Consider the following 25,440-nt stretch of genomic DNA (forward strand, 5'->3'; position numbering starts at 1 on the left):
CATTCAATAGTGTATTATTTAGTCTCCAGGTGTTGGAAAAGCTTTTATTTTTTATTTTATCGTTGATTTCTAATTTTATTCCATTGTGGTCTGATAGAATGCAGGGTGATATCTCTACTTTTCTGTATTTACTAAGATTTGCTTTGTGGCATAACATGTGGTCTGTTTTAGAGAAGGATCCTTGTGCTGCTGAGAAGAAAGTGTATTTGTTCGTTGGTGGATAATGTACTCTATATATGTCGGTTAAGTATAAGTTATTGATTATATTATTGAGTTCTATAGTTTCTTTGTTTAGCTTTTGTTTGGTAGATCTATCTAGTGGTGAAAGAGGTGTGTTAAAGTTACCCAGAATTATCGTGTTGTGATCTATTTGACTCTTGAACTTGAGAAGAGTTTGATTGATGAACATAGATGCTCCATTGTTTGTTATGCTTGTTGATGTATGGTTCCTTAAGCAGTATGAAATGTCTATCTTTATCCCTTTTGATTAACTTTGGCTTGAAGTCTAGTTTATTTGACCTGAGGATGGAACCCCCTGCTTGCTTATGTAGGACATGTGAATGGTATATTTTATCCCAACCTTTCACCTTCAGTCTGTGGGCATCTTTTTCTATGAGTCTCTTGAAAGCAGCATATTGTGGGTTTTTTTAATCTAATCTACCAGCCTGTGTCTTTTGATGGTGAGTTTAAGCCATTAACATTTAGGATTATTATTGAGATATGATTTGTATTAACGGTCATTTTTGTTTATTTTTGGTATTTAGCTTGACATGGTTTCTGCTTTGGCTTTTCTTTTATTGTAGTTCTTCCCTTTGCAGATTTTTATTGTTGTTTTTCATTTCCTCCTCGTGGAATATTTTGCCAAGAATGTTTTGTAGTGCAGGCTTTCTTACTGTAAATTCTTTTTTTTTAAGTTGTTGATAGACATTTATTTTATTTATTTATATTTATGTGGTGCTGAGGATAGGACCCAGTGCCTCACACATGCCAGGCAAGTGCTCTACCACTGAGCCAGAACCTCAGCCCTCTTGCTGTAAATTCTTTTAGCTTTTGCTTATCATGGAAGGTTTTTATTTCATCGTCAAATTTGAAACTTAATTTTGCTGGATATGAGATTCTTGGTTGGCATCCATTATCTTTTAGAGCTTTGGTATATATTGTTCCAGGATCTCCTAGCTTTGAGAGTCTGGGTTGAAAAACCTGAGATTCAAATTGGTTTCCCTTCCTTATTCTGTATGCTAGGCATTTTCATTATAATGTGTCTTGTTTGTAGAGCTGTTGTGATTTTGTACATTTGGTGTCCTCTTATTTGATTTTCCAATTCATTCTTCATGCTTGGGAAATTTTCTGATATTATTTCATTGAAGATATTGTGCATTCCTTTGGTTTGAATCTTTGAATTTTCCTCTATCCCAATAAATCTTAAATTTGGTCTTTTGATGGTATCCTATAATTCTTAGATGTTCTGTTCGTGGTTTTTTACCATCTTCACTGTGAGGTCAACTTTATTTTCAAGATTGTGTATTTTGTCTTCATTGTCTAAGGTTCTGTCTTCCAAGTGGTCTAGTCTGTTGGTGATGCTATCTATTGAGTTTTTAAATTGGCTTATTGTTTCTTTCATTTCAAGGATTTCTGTTTTTCTTTTTTTTCAGTATCTCTTTTTCTTGAAGTAATCTCTTGCAACCTATTTGCTTTCTTATCTCTTTGTTGGTGTGATCAATGGTTACCTGTATTTGCTCTCCTATTTCTTTGTTAGAGTAACTGATTTTTGCCTGTTGTCTGCTCACTTAGGTCATTTTTTAATTCCCAAATCATTTTAGTTATGTATATTCTGAACTCCTCCTCTGATACTTCTTATCTATGGACTCTATTGTTGTAGTATCTTGGTTTGTTTTGGACACTTTCCTCCCTTGTTATTTCCTCCCATGTTATTTCTGTGTGCCTTCCTCTCTTGCAGTATAGATCTGAGGTATTACAGCTTCTGCCCTATTGTCTTATAGTGTGCCTACAGGTTATCAATACTTCACTTTTAAGGGAGAGGTCAATATTTTAGCATTCAGTATACCCAATGTGCAGCCATATATCAGCTTCTCTTTTTACATTTACAATTTTTCACTATAAACAGAAATGATGAGTTTGGTTATCTTCAGCCATATAATTAATAGGTTTGTGTATAATGGTTTACAGTTTCTGATGGTGGAAGGGGAGGTCTGGGGGGCTGGCTGAGATGTTTATGAGGTAGGATGTGAGAATATGGATGTATAGATTATATGACTAGTGAGAGGATAATCAAAGGAAGTTGGCTGTTAGTAGGAGAAACAAGAGATAGGCAACCCCATGCAAGACTCTCTGTTACCTCAGCAACAGGATAACTGTCTGCACCCCTAGTAGAGAAACCTTTGGTGCAGCCCGGCCACAGGGGCCTTGATGACATCTTACGAGGTCTTTATTGTTGGTTCTTGGTAGAAGTGGCCATATGCTAGTTTTGTGGCAGTGGCAACCTCAAGCCTGTATGTTTCCTGATATTGGGCCATGGAGCCACGCTTTGGTGAATAAAGAACCCCAGCGCGGGTTGACTCTCCATGTAGTAAAGGGGTGGCTCTGCCTCCCCGGCTGTGAGTGTGGGGTGGGCAGGTGGGCTCTGCCTCCTAATTAGTTTTTTTATATAGTACTGGGAGTCCAACCCAGTGCCTAATGCATGCTAGGCAAGCGTTCTACCATTGAGCCACAACTCCAGCCCTGGCTCCTTATTTTAAACACTAGTAGATTTTATTAAAAAAAAAATAAATATATATATTTTATTTTAGTTGTAGGGGGACACTATACCTTTATTTTTTATGTAGTGCTGAGGATCGAACCCAGTGCCTCATGCGTGCCTGGCAAGCACTCTACCACTGAGCCCCAGCTCCAGCTCCTAAACACTAGTAGTTTTGAGTTTTTTTCTTTCTTTTCTTTCTAATGTTGTGTGGCATCCTTGATTAATCTCTGTACACCTACAGCTTTAGTTACTGCATACAATGGTGTTCAGGGTCTTTAATTCTATTAGTTTATTTTTGTAGGGAAAAACAGTTGCTAATATGTTTTGATTAATACTTGGTTTATTAGGTTTTGACATGCTAGTAAAATTTTTTATTTTAAAAGATAATATAAACAAATCCCATTCAGTAGATACAAAAAGATGTATAGTGAAATCTTTCTCTCTTATTTTGGCCTTAGCCACCTGATACACCTCTTTTTTATTCTTTTTAGTTATATATAACAGTAGAATGTGTTTTTTAAAAATATCTATTTTTTAATTGTAGTTGGACAATACCTTTTATTTTATTTATTTTATTGTTATGAGGTGCTGAGGATTGAATCCAGGGGCTTGCACATGGTAGGCAGACACTCTACTGCTGAGCCATAACCCCAGCCCAAGTAGAATGTATTTTGACATATACACAGAATATAACTTCCCATTCTTGTAGTTGTGCATAATATGGAGTTACACTGGCTGTGTATTCATATGTGAATATAGGAAAGTTATGTCCACTTCATTCTACCGTCTTTCCCATTCCCACTCCCCTCCCTTCCTCCCATTCCTTTCTGTCCAATCTGAAGAATCTCCACTACCACCACCCACCCATGCACCTCCATCGAGACTCAGCATCCACCTATTAGAGACATCATTCAGCCTTTGGTTTTTTGGGATTGTCTTATTTCACTTAGCATGATAGTCTCCAGTTCCATCCATTTACTGGCAAATGCCATATTTTTTTGTTCTTTATGGCTGAGTAATATTCACTGTGCATATGTACCACATTTTCTTTATCCATTCATCTGTTGAAGGGAACCTAGGTTGGTTCCATAGCTTAGCTATTGTGAATTGAGCTATGAACATTGATGTGGCCATGTCACTATAGCATACTGATTTTAAGCCTTTGGGTATATGCTGAGAAGTGGGATAACTGGGTCAAAGGGTGTTTTCATTCCAATTTTTCTGAGAAATCTCCATAGTGCTTTCAAGAGTGGTTGTACTAGTTTGCAGTCCCCCCAGCAATGTGTGAGTGAGTGTACCTTTTCCCCCACATCCTTGCCAACATTTTTTGTTGCTTATATACTTGATAATTGCCATTCTGACTGGAGTGAGATGAAATCTCAGTGTAGTTTTAATTTTCAATCCTCTAATTGCTAGTGATGTTGAACTTTTTTTCTTCATGTATTTATTAACCATTTGTATTTCTTCTTCTTTGAAGTACCTGTTCAGTTCCTTTGCCCTTATTAATTGGATTATTTGTTTTGTTTTTTGAATATGCCTCTTTATAACATTTTTTATTGTAGAAAATTTCAAATAGTACATATTTTATCCCTCTCACCCTTCTCCATTCTTTTTTTGTTTTTTAATGTGTAATATTTAAAGTGAATTCCCCATTCAGTCATTTCATCTGTGAATACTCAAGTATGTATCTCTGAGAAAAGACCCTTTTAAAAAAATATAATTACATGCCTTTATCATACCTAACAGCCTTAATATCAATGATGACTGTTGCCCCTGGTTTTTTTTCTTTTATATTAATGGTAGAATATTGACATCTTTCTGTATTCAAAAGAGCATCATCTTTATTTTACCATTGTGTAGAATTGCAATGTAAGTGCCATGACTTATGTTACTGAACTTTTATGTTATTTTTGTTCCTTTTCTATTTAAAGAAGTACTATACTAAGTAACCTTGTACATATATCATTCTTCTATTTGCTCATTCAACACTTGGTTATTGAGTACCCATTGTGTAGCAGTCACATATCAGGAACATAGTAGTGAATGAAATACTTCAATCCCTATCCTTGTGCCCATGTAGCTCACTGTGGGCAGTTTCCTAGAAGTGCAATATCCATGTTAAATGGTGTGAGCACAAAATATATTATCTAATTCTTCTTCTATACATATGCCAATTTTAGATTCCACTGTCAATTCTTAAGGGTGTGTTTTTGCTCTTTGCATAATAAAGATTAAAAATTGATATTAAACTTAATTTCTTTTAGACAGTCTTACAGTCACACATTTATTATGGCTTTTTTTGTAAACATTTAAAATACTTAAATAGTTAAAACATAATCAAATATAGAAAACTTCTATTATAAAATTGAAAACTATAACCAATTCTAAAATACTTGCACAATGAATTTGTCATTTCATTTTTCTTGTTTCTAAATCTCCTGGGATTAAAGCAATAGTTATTATTAAAAAAAATGTTTTGGTGTAGGTGGACACAATACCTTTATATTTTTATGTGGTACTGAGGATTGAACTCAGTGCCTCAAAGGTGCTAAGCAAGCGCTCTACCACTGAGCCACAATCCCAGCCCGCCATAGTTATTTTTTTTAAACTTTTTTTTTTTAAAGAGAGAGTAAGAGAGGGGAGAGAGAGAGAGAGAGAGAATTTTTAATATTTATTTATTTATTTATTTATTTTAGTTCTCGGCGGACACAACATCTTTGTTGGTATGTGGTGCTGAGGATCGAACCTGGGCCGCACACATGCCAGGCGAGCGCGCTACCGCTTGAGCCACATCCCCAGCCCCCGCCATAGTTATTTTGATACTTGTTATATCAAATAAATCTTAACAGGCCCAAAAAGAAGAAAAAACATCTCTCAGACCACTAAAGTTTCAAGACAGATCAGCTTAGGACCTAATCACCTCTTCTGAGTTGATTCAAATCATGTTTTTGTAGTTCTGCTTTACTTAGCTATGTGTGGCTATTTAGATTTAAATAAATTAAAAATAAAATTAGTCAGGTAGTCCCAGTTATTTGGGAGGTTGAGGCAGAAGGATCACTTGAGCCCAGGAGTTTAAGACCAGCCTGGGCAGCATTGTGAGGCTCCCATCTTAAAAAGGAAAAAAAAAGAAAAATTAAAAGTTCAGTGTCTTAGCTACATTTCAAGACTTAAAAACCATATTGGACAGTATAGGACTGGGCCTGCCATCACTGCAGGAAGCGATGGGCATTGTTCATCAAAGCTGTGTTTGGAGACAAGGGGTTGGGTTGGGTATTTTTCCTTTTTAGATATTTACAATTTTGGTACTCATTCTTGAACCCTTTTCTGCTTTTTTTAGCATGTCTGACTTCTGGTGTTAATTAAGCATTGGGTCCTTTTCATACTGGATTAATCATGTATGACTGTGTATATTCATTATTTTTTTCTGCTTTTGGATGGTTCCTTGTTTTTCTTACACTATTTGGCTTATTTATAGTAAGTACCAATTCACTGAACACTTCTAAGCACTGGGGATTGGTAATATAAGATATCTCTGTCTTCTTGGAATTTACATTCATCATTGTTGTTTCTTAACCTCTCACAAAACCAAGTTGCTCTAATCAATTATAAAGTTTCTTGTCTGATAATCAAGTGGTCCCAAATTGACCAGTGGGAGCCCTTTTGATTGTAATGGCTTCTCTGCCCTTTAATATACCCCTGAAGTTTTAGAAGTCTGCCTGCTTTTTGTAACAACTGGTTATTTCACACTGTCTGGTCTTGGCTTTTTTTTTTGTTTTAAATCTTCTCCTGCTTTGGCATCCTATCATCTGCACATTAGGGGTGTCTGATGACTGGCAGTGGAGAGGTGCCTTTCTCAAGTCAGCAGTTCACCCACTGACCCATGTAGCTTTTATCTCATTTTCATGGAGTATGAGATTTTGTCAATAAGTCACCACTGATAAATAGCCATGTCTCTGCTGAACCTCCTGTTTTCTTCCTATACAATTAAATCTGGCTTCCTGGCCATCTACTCTGAAATTGCACCTTTTGAGGATTCTGTGACTGCTCCAGTGTAAACCTCATGGTGAAGTTCCTCTGAGATGTGGCTTACCAGCATCCTTTGCCTTCTCATCCGTAAGCCTCATCACTGTTTGCCTCCTGTGATACCTGAAGCTATGGGTTTCTTATAACATAGATTACTGCAAGGCTCAGATTCTATTGCTTTTTCCTCTCTTGAATTGAGGGGTGCATATGGCAACAGCAGAGGCAGTAGAAGTGTCAACCAGAGGCTTGGCCTTTCCTAATGTGTTCAGTTTATTTTCCAGGTTTATGTTAACATTTATCTGTTGAAGGTCCAACTTGCATCCTGGCCTCAACTGCTGTGACTGGTTAAGTTTGTCCAACTGGCTGCCGGACACTTCAGGCTCAGCATGTTCACAAGTCGCCTCCCAACTGTCCTTCCCTGTGCTTAAGTCAGAGACCTAGAATCTTTCTCCAGGCTTCTCGTTCTCTTTTACTCCATACTCTTCTGTCAGTAAAGTCTACCCCAATTCAAGTTGCTATCTCTGAGTTAATAGATTTACTAAGTGCCTGGCCTCAACTCTTGCCCTGTTCATGTGGCTTCTTTCCTTAAGGAAGGAGGCCATGTCTTCTCTGTGCTCAGACTTTTTGATGCCTCTGCTTCTTTCTTACTATAAAAGCCTCAACTTCTTACATGTCCTGGCCTCTCTTCTTCTGAACCTTCTTGTCCTCCTTCTTGTCCTCCTTCTTGTCCTTGTTCATTTATCCCCCTTATTGCCCTGTGACTTTTGCCTGGCATCCTCCTTTTCTTGGGGGCGATACCGGGGATTGAACTCAGGGGCACTTGAACACTGAGCCACATCCCCAGCCCTATTTTGCATTTAGACATAGGGTCTCACTACTGAATTGCTTAGCACCTTGGTTTTGCTGAGGCTGGTTTTGAACTTGAGATCCTTCTGCCTTAGCCTCCCGAGCCACTGGGATTATAGGTGTGTGCCACCACACCTAGCCTGGCACCCTCCTTTTGATAATCTGGGAGCAGAGAGGCTTATCCTCCATCTATTGCAGGCTTGTGTTGGGAATACACATCATATTCACAACTGTGCTTTCCTGCTCTGCACATGCATATCCCATTACCTTCACCTATGCTAATATTCCCCTTGAGATAGTTTATCATGAGGGCCTAAGCATTTGTTGTGTGTGTGTGTGTGTGTTTGTGTGTGTGTGTGTGTGTATGTTTGTTTGTGTGTACTGGGAATTGAATCAGAGGGTGATTTGCCACTGAGCTACATCCTCAGTCCTTTTTTTTCTTTTAAATTTTGAGACTGTCTTGTTAATTTGCTGATGGTCTTATGAAATTGCTGAGGTTGGCCTCAAACTTGGATCCTCCTGCCTCAACCTCTTAAGTGGCTGGGATGTGTTACTCTTAATATTCCAAAGACCTTTAATGGTCTCTGAAAGTAGATATTTTGTAAATATCAATTGCTTTTGAAATCTTAACCCATTTAGACTTGTTATCATTTTAGTATTAAAAGTCTATTTTCCTGTATAATAAAAATGCTTTTGAGAAATTTCTCACTTGTTGGTTATATTCTATAATTTTTTACATAAGGAATTTGATGTTCAGGAGCTTTTGAGGCATTCAACTGGGATTAAAGCTTTGACCTTAATAAGTCCAATTCTGTGCTGTTGATGGTATAGCACTCTTGAAGGAGAGAGCTTTGAGCCCTTGTGTCATTCTCTCTTCTACAGGCTACTTTCTTTATTGGCTGTTGTGTGGCCTAGGCAATAGATGGGGCCAAATTTCTGAGTGTTTGTGCACATGTTTCTGAGGTGGTCAGGGCTTTTGATGACTCAGTTCCCTTGCTGAGGGATCTCTTGTTTCTGCCAGTGCTCCTTTCTCTCAGTGCTTGGTCACTTCCAGCAAATTGCTTGTGCTCCATAGGTGACTGATCTTACCTTGTTCTGACATCAGTCTTTTTTTTTTTTGGAATTTTTTTTTTTAGTTGTTGATGGACTTTTATTTTATTTTTATTTTTTAATTTGTTTTAATTAGTTACACATGACAGTACAATGACCTTGACACATACATTCGAAGCAGCTGGGATATAATATCTCATTTTTCTGAGTATACAGGTTGCAGAATCACATTGGTTATGCATTCACATACATACACACAGTAATAATAATGTCTATTTTATTCTACTATCCTTCCTATCTCCCCAGCCCCTTCCCTCCCCTCCCATCACTTCTCTCTACCTAATCTAGGGTAACATTATTCTTTTTTTTCCCTCACATCTTCATACATGTATTTTGTATAACAATGAGGGTCTCCTTCTACCATCCATGCAATTCCCTTTCTCCCTCCCTTTCCCTCCCACCCCTCTTCCCTATGTAGAGGTAATCTTCCCATGCTCTTCCTCTCTTCCCCATTTGAGTCACCCCCCTTATATCAGAGAAGATATTCGGCATTTGTTTTTTTTGGGGGGGATTGGCTAACTTCACTTAGCATAATCTGCTCTAATGCCATCCATTTCCCTGCAAATTCCATGATCTTATTATTTTTTAGTGCTGAGCAATAGTCTATTGTGTATATATGCCACATTTTTTTTATCCATTCATTCATTGAAGGGCACCTCCACAGTCTAGCATTGTGAATTGTGCTGCTATAAACATTGATGTGGCTGTGTCCCTGTAGTATGCTCTTTTTAGGTCTTTTGGGTATAGTCTGAGAAGAGGAATGGGTCAAATGGTGGTTCCATTCCCAACTTTGCAAGGAATCCCCATACTGCTTTCCAAATTGGCTACACCAATTTGCAGTCCCACCAGCAATGTATGAGTGTGCCCCCCCCCATCCTTGCCAGCACTTGTTGTTGTTTGTCTTCATCATGGCTGCCATTCTTACTGGAGTGAGATGGTATCTTGGAGTAGTTTTAATTTGCATTTCTCTGACTGCTAGAGATGATGAGCATTTTTTCTTAGCAGTGCTAAGAATTGAACCAAGTGCCTCACACAAGCTAGTAGGCAAGCTCTCTACCACTGAGCCACAACCCCAGCTGCCCGACATTAGTCTTGATTTCTATTTGTCTACTTGCACATTGCTTCTACACATTTCAGTAGTTTCTTTACTTATTTAGTTAGGCCATTGAAAACACTGTTAACACCCATGTCTTCCAATGAATTCCATATAAAATCAATTTTCAGCTCAGGTTTTGACTTTGGAATCAATATACCCTTTATCAAAAATTTTCCTTCTGTTTATGAATTCTTGTAATTTTTTCTTTACCAGGTATTGCTCATAGATCCCTTTCTTTTTCTTTCAATTACTGTCTTTGGTTAGGCCTTTATTATCTCATGCCGTGTTATTACAGTCAGCTTCTAAGAGGTGTGGTCTCTGCTTTCTAGAATTGTTAATGATATAAAGTGAAAGTCTCACCTGATTCCCTATTCCTTTCTCCAAAAATCCAGTCATTTATTGACTAAGCCTTTTCTGATGTTGGTTTTGGGCTATTGTTTCATTGATGTGTCTCTTTGGTCCTTTTACTTTTAAATCTAATTTTTTTTTTTTTTTTTGCTGGGGAGAGGCTTTGAAACAGCAAGTAGCAGATTTACAAGAAGATTTGAAAAGAAAGGAAGCAAAATGGTCAAGCACACACGGTCGTCTCAGAAGCCAGATAGAAATGTTAGTCAAAGAGAACACGGATCTCCGGGAAGAGATAAAAGTGATGGAAAGATTCCGAATTGATGCCTGGAAGAAAGCAGAAGCAATTGAGAGCAGCCCTAAGGCCTACCAGTATATGACTGCCACAAAAAATGATGAGTCTGTGGTAGGTTTTGGAGTCTAGCTGGTTTTGTGAGGTCAGAGGGTGATGGTAAATATTCAAGCATTCAAATTCATAAAGACAAAGTGGAATGGTAGATGCCAGGGACTGGGGGACAAGGAGTTAGTATTTAGTGGGTTAAAAATTATAGATTTATAAGATCACAAGGTTATAGAGATGGTTGGACAAGTGATGTTATACAACAACAGTGTAAATGTACACTGAAGTGTACCTTTAACAATGGTTAAGATGATGAATTTTAGCTGGATGGACATGGTGCATGCCTGTAATACCAGCCACTTGGAGCCTGAGGCCAGCCTCAGCAACTTAGTAAGGCACATTCTCAAAATCAAAAATTTAGCTCAGTGGTAAAACACCCTTTTGTTCAATTCCTAGTACAAAAACAAAAGATTCGTGGATTTTTAGGTTATGTGTATTTTACCATAATTAAAATTCTTTTGGGGGCTGGGGATGTAGCTTAGTTTGTAGAGCAGTTGCCTAGCAGTGCAAGGCCCTGGGTTCCAGTCCTATATGCTTTGCTATACAGTTACTTGACAAATTTATCTTATTTTATTTTTTGAACGGGAGATTTAACCAAAGGGTGCTTTACCATTGAGCTGCATTTCTAGCCCTTTTTATTTTTTGAGACAGAGTCTCACTAAGTTGCTGAGGCTGGTCTAGAACTTGTAATCCTTCAGCCTCAGCCTGAAGTCACTAGAATTACAAGTCACTAAAATTACAGGCAGTGCGCCCAGCTCAAATTTATGTATTTACTTATTTTAATTTTTTAAAAAATATTTTTTAGTTGTAGATGGGCATAATTCCTTTATTTATGGGGTGCTGAGGATTGAACCCAGTGCCTCACATGTGCTAGGCGAGTGCTCTATCACTGAGTCATAACCCCAGCCCTTCATATTTATTTTTATACTTCTTACAAAGGAGGAAGGAGGTATTCTACAATAAGTTTAAAAGATCCAAATGTATGTCAAGTTTTTGCAGTCACATACATAGGCTTCTTTCTTTTTTTTTTTTAAAAGAGAGAGAGAGAATTTTTTAATATTTATTTTTTTAGTTTTTGGCAGACACAACGTCTTTGTTTTTGTATGTGGTGCTGAGGATCAAACTCGGGCCGCATGCATGCCAGGCGAGCGCGCTACGGCTTGAGCCACATCCCCAGCCCCATAGGCTTCTTTCTAATCAGGGTACTAGTCTTTCATTTATCTATGTGAATAACCAGGCTGTGGCAGGCATATGGGGGTACAGCAGTGAGCAAAACAGACAAAATTCCTTGCCTTCATGGAATTTATTCTAGTAGCAGCAGAAAGATTTTAAATAGAATAGATAAGTAAATGTGTGGTATGAGATAGTGTTGGGACTAAGGGGAAAAAAGCAAGACTGGAGGAGATAGCTGTTGGGGTGTGGAGCATGGGGTACTACCATTTGGATAGGATAGCTGGATAGGATTCCTTACTAAAGAAGAATGGCTTGCAGGAGGAAGCAAGGGCATGCTGCAAGGATAAGGCATTGGAACTGAGTGGGAGAGCTGCTGGGGACAGAACTGGAGGGAGATGGAGCATGTTGGGTTCACTAGGCCCTAACAGGTTCATATGAGCACTTGGGCTTTTCTTGAGTGAGTTACAAGCCCCTGGGGGCTCAGGGTGGCCTGCCCCTTTATTTTAGTAAGCTTACACTGTCTGCTGCAGACTGAAGGAATAGATGGGAGGGCAAAATGGGCCTTGTCAGGAACACAGTTAGGGATTGTTTTGATGGTTGGTTAGCGGCACTGGAAGATCTGAAGTGGACTAGATTTGTTGATGAACTGGTACAGGGATGTGACAGCAAAAGAGGAGTTAAGAATAACTTCCCATCACTGTTTAGTTTGCTTTTGGCCTAATGGAGCCCAAAAGAAACCTGAAGAAAAGCAAGTATTTTCAGGGAGTATGGCTACTAGGAGCTCAGATGTTGTCAAGGAAGTAGGAAATACTGTCTAGCCATTATGTGGAGATGCTGCTGTGGCATTTATACAGATGCTGTGGGTTGCCCTTGGGGTCTTCTGAATGTGTGCTGAAGCATTAGGCCAGGGGAGACCACTGGGGCTGTGAATGGATGGGGAAGAGCTAGCTCTGAAACAAGGGATGAAGAGAGTGAACAGCCTGACAGCAGGTAGAATGGAGGCCAGTGTGGTGTCCTGAGGCAAATGAAGAAAGTACCTTGAAGAGGAGAGTTCCTTACTATATAGGTTGTTGTTGCAGAGTAAGGACTGAGACCAGCCATATGATTTACCAATCTGAGATAACTGTGGTGGGCAATAAATCTGTTGTCTTGGAGTAGTGAAGGTGAAAGCCTGACGAGAGAGAATGCAATACAGTTACTGACAAAGCCCAAGAGCTCTGTGGTGAGGTGTGTAGAGGCTGAAGAGAAGGATTTTTGTGTTTTTTAAGATAGGAAAATGAACAGATGAGGACAAATGTGTATGTTTATAGTATTGATTCAGTGGAGAGGAAGACGCTGATACAGGAGAAAGTAGGGGAATGTCCAGAGTGGCATCTTGGGACAGATGAGGAGTAGGTCTGGGAATGAATGGAGGGTTGGTCCTGGCCAGGTATAGGCTGCTGTACCTGATGACAGGCTAATGCTGGTGGCAGCTGGTAGTAGGTCCCCTCTAAAGCTTTAACTTTCTCAGGGAAGCTGAAGCATGCTCATTAGCTGAGGGGGGTGGAGGAGGAGTTGTAGGAGGTTGTGGAGAAAGTGAAAAGTAGTTGTCTGAGTGGAAAGCAGGTGGATTGTGGAGGTAGGGAGGCTGATTCAGGGCTTTACTGGGGCCTACCTGGGTTAGAGACTATAAGTGAAAAGACAATTTTTTTTCCTTCAGTTTTTTGGGTGTAAGGTGGCAGAAAATTATATTTTAGCAAACACATGGTCACACAAGTGAAAGCCAAAATGAGAGAGGTATGTGGAAGTTGGCAAGACAAGAGTGACTACAGTGAACCATGAATTTAAACTGTATTAGAAGGCATAAGGCTACAAGGTACTGAGGACATCACAAAAATATATGAGTTAATGAACTGTTAGGCTCTGCATTGTCAGTGTCAGTTTTATAGAACGATAGATGGGTGGTAAGGAAGTGGCATTCTCCTTTACTCCACTAACACTTTATTATGGAACTGCACCAAAATAGAAAATAAATGAAGACTAATATGATTGTTAGTCAGCTTTCTGTCGCTGTTACAAAATACCTGAGATAAACAATTAAAAGGAAGAAAAGTTTATTTTAGCTCACAGCTTTATTCCATGGTCATTTGACCCCATTGTTTTGGGCCTGTGGTGAAGCCAGACATTATGGTGGAGAGTATGAGTTGAGCAGAGCTGCTTACCGCGTGGTAGCAGAGAAGTGAAAGGGTAGAAGGATGGGTCCCAGGTCCCAATATTCCCTTCATGGACCTACTTCCCCCAATAGGCCCCATCCTTAAGTAGTTTCTACAACTTCCCAGTATTTCTCTTATCTGGGGACCAGGCCTTCAACACATAAATTTTGGGGGGGGACATTTAAGATCTAAATCATAACATTAAACACCTGAAAACTCACTTAGAGTTAACCACTGTGAACACTTTGTTGTACTTTTGTATATGTTTTGCTAAGGTAATTTGAAGGTAATTGTAGTAATCAAGGCGTCTAATCCTTAAATATAATAGCATTTTATTAAATGGCATTGAGTTTTTAAAGACTAATTAGTTGGTGGAATGCCCCACCTTGTGGATCTTTGTAGGTGGAATGCCCCACCTTATGGATCTTTGTAAGTGGAATGCTTTGAAATTCTGATTTTTGCACTTAGCTGGTAATTGTGGGTATTGATGATATTGATAATGTCAGATTCTAGGGTTTGCTCATTGGGATTTCTAGCTAAGGCAGGACAAAATATAGATTCAGAGAGTAAGGTCAAGACAGAGCAGGGAGGTCTCATTCTAGTGGTAGGAGCTCCAAGTTCAAGAGTGAATTCTCAGGGAGAGCTAGGTTTAGCCTTTGAGGGCATGACAGCTCCTGGAAGAGGCTGATCATGAGGCCTGTGCTCACCTCACTAATTATGCTCTCTGATATGATATTTTGAAGAATGAATATATATAAAAGGAATGTATGTGTATAGTTCATTCCTAGATGATAGGTAGGTCACTTCAGCCTACTGTGATAATAAAAAAATGAAAACAAGAATAAACAGACTTATAGTGTTCTTATCACTAACTTGAGTTTTGCTAGTTTCACTCAGTTTACTGATGTATAGACTAACACTCCTTTTATATTCAATTATCTCTAATACTTTAGAACCCATCTATTCGATTTCAAAAGAGCTACATTTCTTCAGGAACCCAGGTAGAAAAATGTAAGAAAAATTATTTGCCAACCCGAGGTAAGAGGATGCATGGTTTTTTAATAAAATATTTCAGAATTTAAAGAATGGAGAATTTATAACCACTTTAAGAAATAAAACATTATAGATATAATTGAAGCCCCTGTACATCATCTACAGGTAGTAGTTCCTGATAATATTCTGTACTTTTCTTTTTATTATTTTGCTACATTGTGTTCATAAATTGATATAGCATATTTTATATTCTGCAATTTGCTTTTTTTCTCTTAGTATTTTAAGATTTAAGTACATTGATACTTAAAAACTCTGGGTGACTGATTATAAGAGCTCTACAGATCCCACTGCATATTTCCACAGTTAAGTGTCCCCTGTTGCTGAGCATTTAGGTTCCCCCAGGTTTGCAGAATGATATACAGGGCTACAGAGTGGGTCCTGTTGATATGGCTTTTCCAGGGTATGTATCAGGAGGAGGATGCTGGGTCATGTTAAGAGTGTGTGCACTTATTTTTATAATGTATGGGTTACATGATTTACTGTGCTGGCGATGACCTAAAAAGCTTAGGCTGCTGCCACTTGAACACACTGGTCAAGCCAAATTCTCTTTATTCTTGAATGCCTCTTTTATCTGTACCCCACACCAGTCTCTTAACAGTCCTTGTTGATTGTCTTTAGAATACCATGAGTCTGTTATTTGAGCCCTTGTTTCTTCCTCTGCACTGTGTATCCTCTGAAAACAGATATTGTCATTGTTTTTGTTGGTCACTGAAGCCATAAGTACTTGTATAAATATTGGAATTCATATAATGGTAAACTCCTACAAATCAGTAGAGAAAAATACTAAGATTTCCTTAATTAAAGGATAAAGGACAATAGTTCACAAAAGGATACAAATTAAAGAAATGTTTGACTGTATTTGTAAGTTTTAACATTAAAAAAATTTTTTAAATTGTAGATGGACATATTGCCTTTGTTTATTTTTATGTGATGCTGAGGATCGAACCCAGTGCCTCACATATGCCACTGAGCTACAGCCCCAGCCTCTGTTTTAACATTTTAAATTTTGAAACTAACCCTTCAATTTTATCCTAGCAGGGAATCCATCTCAAAGATCCAAGTCTGTACCTGTTCGTGATTTAGGCAGCTCGGATAAAGGACAAGTAAATCTTTTTTAATTTTTGTATATTCAAATAGATTACTCAGGCTTGATAGTGATGTTAAGTTTCTAAACTAGTATAAGGGAGGCTTTTATTTATCATTGTATATTTAGCACCGAGTACTAGTCCTAGAACCCTATAATGGTAGAAATCTGTCTTTTGGAAATAAGTGTATGTTTAAGCTGCTTGAAATGTCTTGTCTTACAGGCTGCCTTGCCCAGGGAGCCACTTGAACTGGTAAACTTGCCAGATTCTGAATATAAAAAGAAGGAAGAAAAAGAAGAAATTCAGGGAGAAATCAATCATCCTGATGGAAAGGTTAAAAAAAAGATACTGAATGATTTAAAAAATAAACATTGGCTAAAATAGAGTGGAATGCTTAGATTATAAAATATGGTCATGTGTTGCATAATAACAGGGATCCATTCATCTGTGTTGTTAAGTGATTGTATCATAATGTGAACATTAGAATGTACTTATATAAACCTCCGGGGGCATATAATTTTAGGGCTGTGATGAACAGAACGTTTACTCAAGATTAAATGAAGCACAAGAGAAAATGATGCAATCAAAAGATACATTAAGCAGATTTATGAGGCTGTTCTTGGTGGAACATGTACATTGCTCACAGTAAATTTATAAGTAGGAGTATATGCTAAAATAACAGTAAAAAATGTAGAGAAAGTATATAAACTGGTAAAATAGTTATCAAGTATTACATATTTTCCATAATCATATATGTTTAATTTTCTGTACAACCATCAGTGCAGGTTTGTTTACACCAGCATCACCACTAACATGTAATGCCATTGCACTGTTACCACCTCTACATTGCTAGGTGATAGGATTTTCCTGTTGCATTATCATTATGGGAGAACACTGTCCTATGTGTCACTCATCATTGATGGGAATATTATCATGTGGTACTTGACTGTAGTTGATTTTTTTTTTCCATCCCCTCAATAGTGGGAGTTGGACTCAGGGCCTCTATGCATGCTAGACGAGTGCTGCTGATCCACTGAGTTATACTTAGCCATTTAAAAAAAAAATTTATTTTGAGACTGGGTTTCACTAAGTTGCTAGACTGGTCTTGACCTTGTGATATTCCTGCCTCAGTCTCCTAGGTAGCTGGGATTAGTGGTTTAACTTCAGGACTGTAGGGGCTTGAACATTTGGACTGTAAAAAATGCTCAGTGTGTCATATGCATTTAGTTGCCATTTCTAGTTTAGTGATATAGCAAAAGAAGGGAATACACAGTCCCTTTTATAACCTGTGCCAGAGCTAAGCCTTTGTAGTTCATTCTAGACCTCATCTTTTGCAGCCTTTCTTATGTTGGTCCTGACACAGGGGTCTCTCTCTTCATTCTAGCCTACATAGTTTGAGTCTTGTGCTTAGGAAAGTTGACTGGATATACCCAGCTGGGTATGCCCACTGAATGAGGAAATGAAAAAGGGTTATAAACAAGGTCTGCATATTGTAGAGAGGTGTGAGGGCTTTTTCCCCCCCTTTAGTTTTATGCAAAACCTGCTTTTTCAGATAATCAAATCTGATACATTTGAATTGAAATTATAAGACCAAAGTTTAGTCAGTGTTCAACTTGAACAAGAGGACAACAAAGAATACAGTCAAAAGATTTTGATTTTCCAGAAAATAACAAATCACTGATATAAGGAAAGGTTTTCTATTTTATTAGAGAATTCCAGCTAATAAATGGAAAAGGAATAAACAAATTGAAAAATCACCAGTTTGAACCCTCTAATGAAATAATGGATCTTCTTTACCTTTTTAAAAAAATATTTTTTAGTTTTAAGTGGACGCAATATCTTTATTTTTCATTTATGTGGTGATGAGGATTGAACCCAGTGCCTCATGCATGCTAGGCGAGCACTCTACCACTGAGCCACAACCCCAGCCCCAAATCTTTATACTTTTCAGACAATGTTTTACTTTTTATTATGAAAGATTTCAAAGCAGGCACTTAGAATTTGGCATATTATGGTTATGTGGTCTCAGGAGGAAATCTTACCTACAGATAATCTTGTGTTCTTTTAGGTGGAAAAGGTTTATAAGAATGGGTGCCGACTTATACTATTTCCCAATGGGACTCGGAAAGAAGTAAGCGCTGATGGCAAGAGTGTTACTGTCAATTTCTTTAATGGTGATGTGAAGCAGGTCATGCCAGATGAAAGAGTGGTATGTTTTCCCAGGGTTGTTTTCTTTAAGCTCAACCATTTGAACCATCTTGGGAGAAAGGGCTTCCTGACCTTATGTCTTCACAGATCTACTACTATGCTGCTGCCCAGACAACTCACACTACATACCCAGAAGGACTTGAGGTCTTACATTTTTCAAGTGGACAAATAGGTACAAACTTGCTCTATCCTCCTTTATTAAATTCTTCCCTTTCTTTAAAAATAAAATAAAAGATTCATGGTAACCTTTTTAAAACAGAAAAACATTTCCCAGATGGAAGAAAAGAAATCACTTTTCCCGACCAGACTATTAAAAACTTATTTGCTGATGGACAAGAAGAAAGCATCTTCCCAGATGGTACAGTTGTCAGAGTACAACGGTATGGCATCTGTTAAATTTGTTTCCAGATTCTGTTTACATGGTTCAACTTTTACTACCATAGGATTTTTAAAAATCTGAAACATTTACTTATGTCATGCAAAATTTCAGTGAGATCAGAGAACAAAGTTAAAGACTTAGAGAGCAGGTGAAACACAGTGTTAGCATTTTGAAGTTAAAAATAGTGAGAAATAAATAGATACCTTTCTGTATCCCAGCAGTTCGGGAGACTGAGGCAAGAGGTTTGGGAGTTGAAAGCCAACCTGGCTCAAAATAAGAAAAAGGCTGGGGATGTGGCTTAGTGGTTAAGTGTCCTTTGGTTCAGTCCCTGATACCAAAAAAACAAAACCCAAGAAATAGTGTGAGGTAACATGTTGTCAAGTTTAGAGTTGAGTCTACACAATATTTCAGGAAAGGGGAATGACAAATAGTTGTTTAAAAGTAAGTTTTTGTGCTGGGAACCATGGCGCACACCTGTAATCCCAGTGACTTGGGAGGCTGAAACGGGAGGGAGGATCGCAAGTTCAAAGCCAGCCTCAGCAAAAATGAGGTGCTAAGCAACTTGGAGAGATGCTATCTCTAAATAAAATACAAAATAGGGCTGGGGTTGTTGCTCCAGTAGGAGAGCACTTGCCTAGCACGTGTGGGTTCAATTCTCTGCACCGCAATATAAGTAAATAAAGGTCCAACAACAACTAAAAAAAATATTTTAAAAAATTAAGAAGTGAAAAATGAATTTTAAAAAAAAGTAAGTTAAAATTTGAAAACATTGAAATGAGACACAAAGAAGGCAGGCAGTACCCGGTAAAATTTTAAGAATCACAAACTAAACTATGGCAGCAGTATGTAAATTCAACCCTCTTTTCTCTCTTGCTTGTGTTCTGAATTTCTGCACCTTTAAGTCTGTTTAAGTGGCCTCTCTGATCAAGTTCTTTTAAGTTCTTTAAAAATCACAACCTCATCTGTAATCACAGCAGCTGGGGAGGCCTGAGACAGGAGGATCACAAGTTCAAAGCCAGTTTCAGCAAAAGCGAGGCATTAAGCAACTTAGTGAGACCCTGTCTCTAAATACAATAGGGCTGGGGATGTGGCTCAGTGGGCAAGTGCCCCTGAGTTCAGTCCCTGGTTACCTCCCCCCCTCACCCCATGAGTGTCACCTTTCTCAAAGATAATGTTTCATGGCCTTGCCTGCCCAATCCATAATAGTTTATTATCCTCACCATTTTAATTGCGACCATAATGAAACTACCAAATCCTGTTTTCTGTTTGTCTCCCTTTCTTAGAGATTGAAAGTACCTATTATCTTAAATGTTAGTTATATTTAAACTAACTGAATTCTCTGATGTAAACTTGGCAAAAAACAAGGTAAAAACACTTAATAACTGGGGCTATAGCTCAGTGGTAGACTGCTTGCTTGCCTTGTATATATGAGGCTCTGAGTTTGAACCCCTGTATTTACAAAATTAAAAAAAAAATCACTCATATAGATAACATAGACACTTCTTATGGTCATTTAGGCCCTTACCCTGACTGGAAACTTCATCTGGTATTCAAGTAAATAAGTAGCAGTCTGTTTTAAAATTAGAGGAAAAACATATATAGTATATACTTCAAATGCTATCAGAAAATTAAGTTTTTCTTATATTTGAAATTTTGTGTAATAAAATGTAGAGAATATGATACAAAAAAATTTATATACCTGTTTATCCAAGTACTAACTCACAACCAGTCTTTTTCCATTTTTTCACAGACAAATCCCAGGATTATTTTGACATTTCTAATTTATAGCAGTGGTTCTCAAAATTTAGTGTACATTAAAATTAACTGGATTGTTCGGGTTATCTTGATGAGTCCCCTACTCCAGTAATTTATGTTTCTGATCAGTTTTTAAATGCTGCTGACACTGTGGAGGGCAGGAATCTCCTGGGTAAGCAGTAGCTTCTCAGAATGGCTTTGGAGTCCCCATACATGTACTCCTCATGCAGCCATTACATTTGTAGGAAAAGAAGAAACCACACAGTACTAGTACCAGTCTTTGTTCAGAAGTGGTGATTCCTAGTCTTCTACCCCAGCCTATACTTCTCATTAGACTTGTGTCAGAGTTCAGTTTGAATGTCCACACATCAGGCAATCAACTTGGTGTTAATTTTTTCATTCTCTGCTTTAAAAAAATTTTATTGTGGTACTAGGGATTTTATTGTGGTAGTAGGGATTGAGCCCTGAGGCTATCATGAGTTATTAAATGAAAAGGGGGCCCGGGGGCTGAAGATGTATTTTTTAGTTGTAGTTGGACACAACACCCCTACTTCACCCGTTTACCCCTGTATGGGGTGCTGAGGACCAAACCCAGGGCTTCGTGCCAGCGCTCCACTGCTGAACCACAACCCTAGCCCTCAGCCCCCCTTTTTTGAGGCAGGATTTCAGTTGTTGAGGCTGGCCTGAACTGGAGAGCCTGCTGCCTTAGTCTCCCAAGTAACTGGGATTACAAATGTGTGCTATCATGGCCTATTGGCCTTTTTCATTGTTTCAAAATAGGCTGTCCTAAGTCTAATCATGCCCTTCCCAAGTACAGCTTTCTTCCCTACCTGATACAGAACAAGCACTTGGATGCTTTTAACTTAGTGAAAGGAGGGTCAAAACAAAACCACAAAAACTCCCAAATAGCTAGATTTTAATATAATGATCAACTTTTTAGAAGCAGAACACATATAACATTAAAAAAAAAACAGGCATTTTTGTACTAAAAATGTTTATTAAAGCAAACTTTATCTGATAACTGAAGCTGTTAGCCTGCAGCAGAAATTCTACAGAAAGAACATGGAGCTGTAATAAGGACTAAAGGTATTGTCCACAAGAAAAATAACTGCAGAATCAAAAGGTTACTTTTAAGGAGTTTTCTTTCCCTTTGTGTGCACATTTTTCTTTTTCTTTTTTTAGTGGTGCTGGGATTGAACCCAGGCTAGGCATGCTAGGCTAGTGCTCTGCCACCGAGTTACGCCTCAGCCCTATTACATATTTTTAAAGAAATTCTATTTTAATTTTTACAGTGACGGCAACAAAATCATAGAGTTTAATAATGGCCAAAGAGAACTCCATACCTCCCAGTTCAAGAGAAGGGAATATCCAGATGGCACTGTTAAAACTGTCTATACAAATGGTCATCAAGAAACCAAGTATACATCTGGTCGAGTACGAGTTAAGGACAAGGATGGTAATGTCCTAATGGACACAGACTTGTAATGATCCTTGTGTGACTATAATCATGAATACTGATTTTCCTGTCAAAAATGTATATTTCTTGTGAATTCTGTTTAATTTATTATAGATTCTGTATGTATGTGTGTGAATAAATGTAAAAAGATTGTTTGCAGGAATGCATAGTTTCTTCATTTTATATTTGAAATGCACAACGACAGCTTTCATTTATAAGTCACCTATTCTGTCTTTCTACTGTTAGTTCATACGTTATGATGTTTTCCTTAGTCTATGTACAAGTTTCTAAATAATGTTTTGCATTGGAGATGGTTGTAAAAACCAGGAAGTACAAGATGTATGTCACATAAATGCCTCCCAGGCACAGCAGCCATAGAACATGGACTTGCACAGAGTGCATACTCGGATGTCTCTCTCTCTCTAGCCAGAATATTAGTGTTCAATTGGTATTAGTTACAATGATCAACAGAGGGAAGTTACATATATTTCCAACAGTATTACAGGTAGTGGTATATAATCTTATACTAATTAGTTATAACAAGGCTGAAAAAATAGGACACCTGAAAGAGAGGTGGCTGTGAATAAGTAACTAGCCTGGTACTGATGGACCGCACCTTTGTTATCACCAGTGATGCTGTAGGCTGACAGAAGCGAGGTGTCTTGAAGAAGGGCAAGTCAGTCACCTACTCTATATCATAAATAGGACAATAAATTTTGATCATACCTTGGTTTAAAAAAATAGATTTTTTTTGTATTTGCACTCGGGGGTGCTCTACCACTAAGCTATATCCTCCTCATCTTTTAAAAATTTTACTTTGGATAGGGTCTCACTACATTGCTGGCTTGGAACTTGCAATCCTCCTGCCTTAGCCTCTGAGTAGCTGGTGTATGCCACCTCCCCAGGGTAGGAAAGTAAGTTGATAATGACTCATTTTAAAAAAAGAATGTATCAGCCCGTGCTGTGGTGCATTCCTGTAATCCCAATTGCAGGGGAGACTGAGAGAGGAGCATTGTGAGTTCAAAACCAGATTCAGCAACTCGGTGAGATCTATCTTGAGTACCCCTGAGTTCGATCCTTGGTAGCAAAAAAAAAAAAAAAAGAAGAAGAAGAAGAAGAAGAAAAAATCAATTCCAGGTGATTTAAAAACTGAATATGAAAACAAAAGTTCACAACTTTTTCATGAAAAGAAGAATTTTTAAATAAGACACACACACACACACACACACACACAAACCCACACAAATCTTAAAGGTTATAAATAGAGTGAAAAAATGTCAAAAGCTAGTACAAGAAAGGGAAAAGGATGCTGGTTGTGGTGGTGCACATCTATAATCCCAGCTACTCAGGAGGCAGAGGCAAAGAAATGCATGATTGAGGCCAGCATGGGCAACTTGGTGGCAAGACCCTGTCTTAAAATGAAAAGGGCTCAGCTCAGTGGTAAAGCCCTTTCCTCACATAGAGATGTTCTAGTTTCAATACCCAGCAACCCATACCCACCCCACCAAAAGCCATAGGCTAGAAGACTAGATGATACATAAGCCTGACAAAAGATTACTATAGTAAATCAGTAAAATTATAACTCAACAGAAAATTGAACCAAGGCTATGAATATAATTCTGTTAATAAACTAGAAAATGCATATTAAATGCACATTAAAACAATGATACACCTTTTTATACTCATGTCATATTCTGGCATACAAAGGTCTGGCTATACTCTGGTAAACTTTAGATAACCATTTTTTTTAGAAAGTAATTACCCTATGACCCAGCAAATCCCACTATTATACGTATATATACTAGAAAACCTCTCACATGAGGCCTTTAAGAAAAAACTGGTAATCAGATATCTGATACCTAATAAATCATGCACAAAATGGGTATAGCAGTGAAAGTGAGTAAAATAAATCTACACACACCAATATAGCTACTAGTGCAAATAAAATAGAAAATAAAAGTTAACAGTGTGATTCCACATCATTAAAAAATACACAGAGCAACAGTGTGTCTGATTTATGAATACATTCATATACAGTGAAATCATAAAGACCCATGTGAGAAGTCTAAATGTCAAATCACATGATGTCTGTCTTAAGCACAATCATTAAGTTTATATGAGCTGGGGTTGTGGCTCAGTGGCAGAGCACTTACTTGCCTATCATGTGTGAAGCACTGGGTTCAATTCTCAGTACCACATATAAATGAATAAAATAAAGGTTCATCAACATCTAAAAATGTTTAAAAAGTTCATTTTTCTTAAACTATTTAAATTTATAGTAAAACAAAACATGAAAACATTTGAAAGCAAATATGTTTATTGACTTTTTCACGCCATTTTTATCAGTTCAACATGTAAGAATAAGGGGGAGAAAAAAAGAACAGCACTACTTGCAGAACAAATGAAGAAAACTAAGCCTGAAATAAAACAGAAAACTTCCCTCTGGTCTCTTGTAGATGTTCTGCACTGTCTATACCTAAAAAACAAAATATGTGTTACTTTAAACCTCTGCTTTATGTAAATTGTTCACATATAGTTGTTGAATCACAAGAGTTATGTGAATGAATAAAATAAGAGGTATCTGTTAACCCAGTGCTATCAGGAGCTAACTGTTCAGTCATGCCATATGCACACCACAGTCATATGCCCTGAATTACTTATGGTGCTCACTGTCCTGCTTGCCCCATACCCATCTAGTACTAGGACAGTCACAACAGCCATTCCAGTGTTCTCATAAATATGGGGCCTCTGATGCTGATGCTCAAGAGGTAAGAAGGGCCTAAGAAGAAATTTGGAGGAGAGATTCTTGTAGAATTTTGTTGTCATTTCTTTGAGAATCAAGGAAAATCAAAGGGTGCTTTTATAAGCAATTCAGCATTATTTATGCTATGGCAGTCACATGCTTCATGTCAATTGGAAGAGTGGATGAGAAAGTACACTTACATCATTCATCTCTGTCTGCCAGCCCCATTTCTACTAACGACATATGAACTGGATACTGTTCATCTTCATATAATGTCACTATTTGTTCTGGTGCCTGAGCCTAAAATTGAAAGATACAGCTTTCAACAAAACCATGTCTTTGCTGCCCTTTCCTTCCTACTCTGGCCATTCAATACATAGGAGGGAAAAGTCATTCTCTAGACTTATTTCTAATTTATACTTTGTATTTCCAAAGGGCATCAGCAATGTTTCCTGCTAAATCCATTCTTCTGCTCTATCTAAACTGTAATTAAGTCTCAATGTTTTCCTAGATGGACTTTAATTAATTACCAGTATCCATGTTAAAGTTGATCTGCGCTCCACACTCAAAGTCCCCTGTTTGCATAAACGGAGTATATCTGATTGTTATTCACAAAGGTGAAAAAAATACTTATTTGTAAAAATACTTGCCCTGGCTTCTTGAGCGAAATCCTACATGAACTCTACACACACACCACTGTGACATGCATAGGGGTTTTTTAAACAGCACTTTCTAGTAACATTACTGTCTCATGAACTCATCATACCTTATGTGTAAATTCCAAAGTCATGGATGGGACCAGGCAGGTAACATAAAGG

At 37.9% G+C, this 25,440-nt stretch overlaps 2 protein-coding genes across 11 annotated transcripts in view; one reads left to right on the forward strand and one right to left on the reverse strand.

Annotated features, from left to right (window-relative positions):
* Cpap (centrosome assembly and centriole elongation protein) overlaps positions 1–22,042 on the forward strand; it is a 52,148-nt gene extending 30,106 nt beyond the window's left edge. For 5 of the 8 annotated variants that reach the window (XM_078015736.1, XM_040281353.2, XM_078015742.1 and 2 more), the window contains 8 exons: positions 10,342–10,584; positions 14,897–14,981; positions 16,032–16,099; positions 16,304–16,414; positions 18,150–18,290; positions 18,377–18,461; positions 18,549–18,669; positions 21,716–22,042. In XM_078015736.1, the coding sequence (XP_077871862.1) occupies positions 10,342–10,584; positions 14,897–14,981; positions 16,032–16,099; positions 16,304–16,414; positions 18,150–18,290; positions 18,377–18,461; positions 18,549–18,669; positions 21,716–21,908 (1,047 nt within the window). In that variant the 3' untranslated portion in view covers positions 21,909–22,042. The remainder of the gene's footprint in view (positions 1–10,341; positions 10,585–14,896; positions 14,982–16,031; positions 16,100–16,303; positions 16,415–18,149; positions 18,291–18,376; positions 18,462–18,548; positions 18,670–21,715) is intronic. The other 3 variants (XM_078015740.1, XM_040281354.2, XM_078015741.1) reach the window with 2 other exon arrangements.
* Positions 22,043–24,178: 2,136 nt separating this feature from the next.
* Positions 24,179–25,440, reverse strand: part of Rnf17 (ring finger protein 17) — a 123,083-nt gene continuing 121,821 nt past the window's right edge. For all 3 annotated transcript variants that reach the window (XM_078015734.1, XM_078015733.1, XM_078015732.1), the window contains 2 exons: positions 24,823–24,922; positions 24,179–24,355 (listed from right to left, as the gene is read on the reverse strand). In XM_078015734.1, the coding sequence (XP_077871860.1) occupies positions 24,824–24,922 (99 nt within the window). In that variant the 3' untranslated portion in view covers positions 24,179–24,355; position 24,823. The remainder of the gene's footprint in view (positions 24,356–24,822; positions 24,923–25,440) is intronic.

This window comes from Ictidomys tridecemlineatus, chromosome 6, assembly GCF_052094955.1.
Source record: "Ictidomys tridecemlineatus isolate mIctTri1 chromosome 6, mIctTri1.hap1, whole genome shotgun sequence".
NCBI classification, from domain to species: Eukaryota; Metazoa; Chordata; class Mammalia; order Rodentia; family Sciuridae; genus Ictidomys; species Ictidomys tridecemlineatus.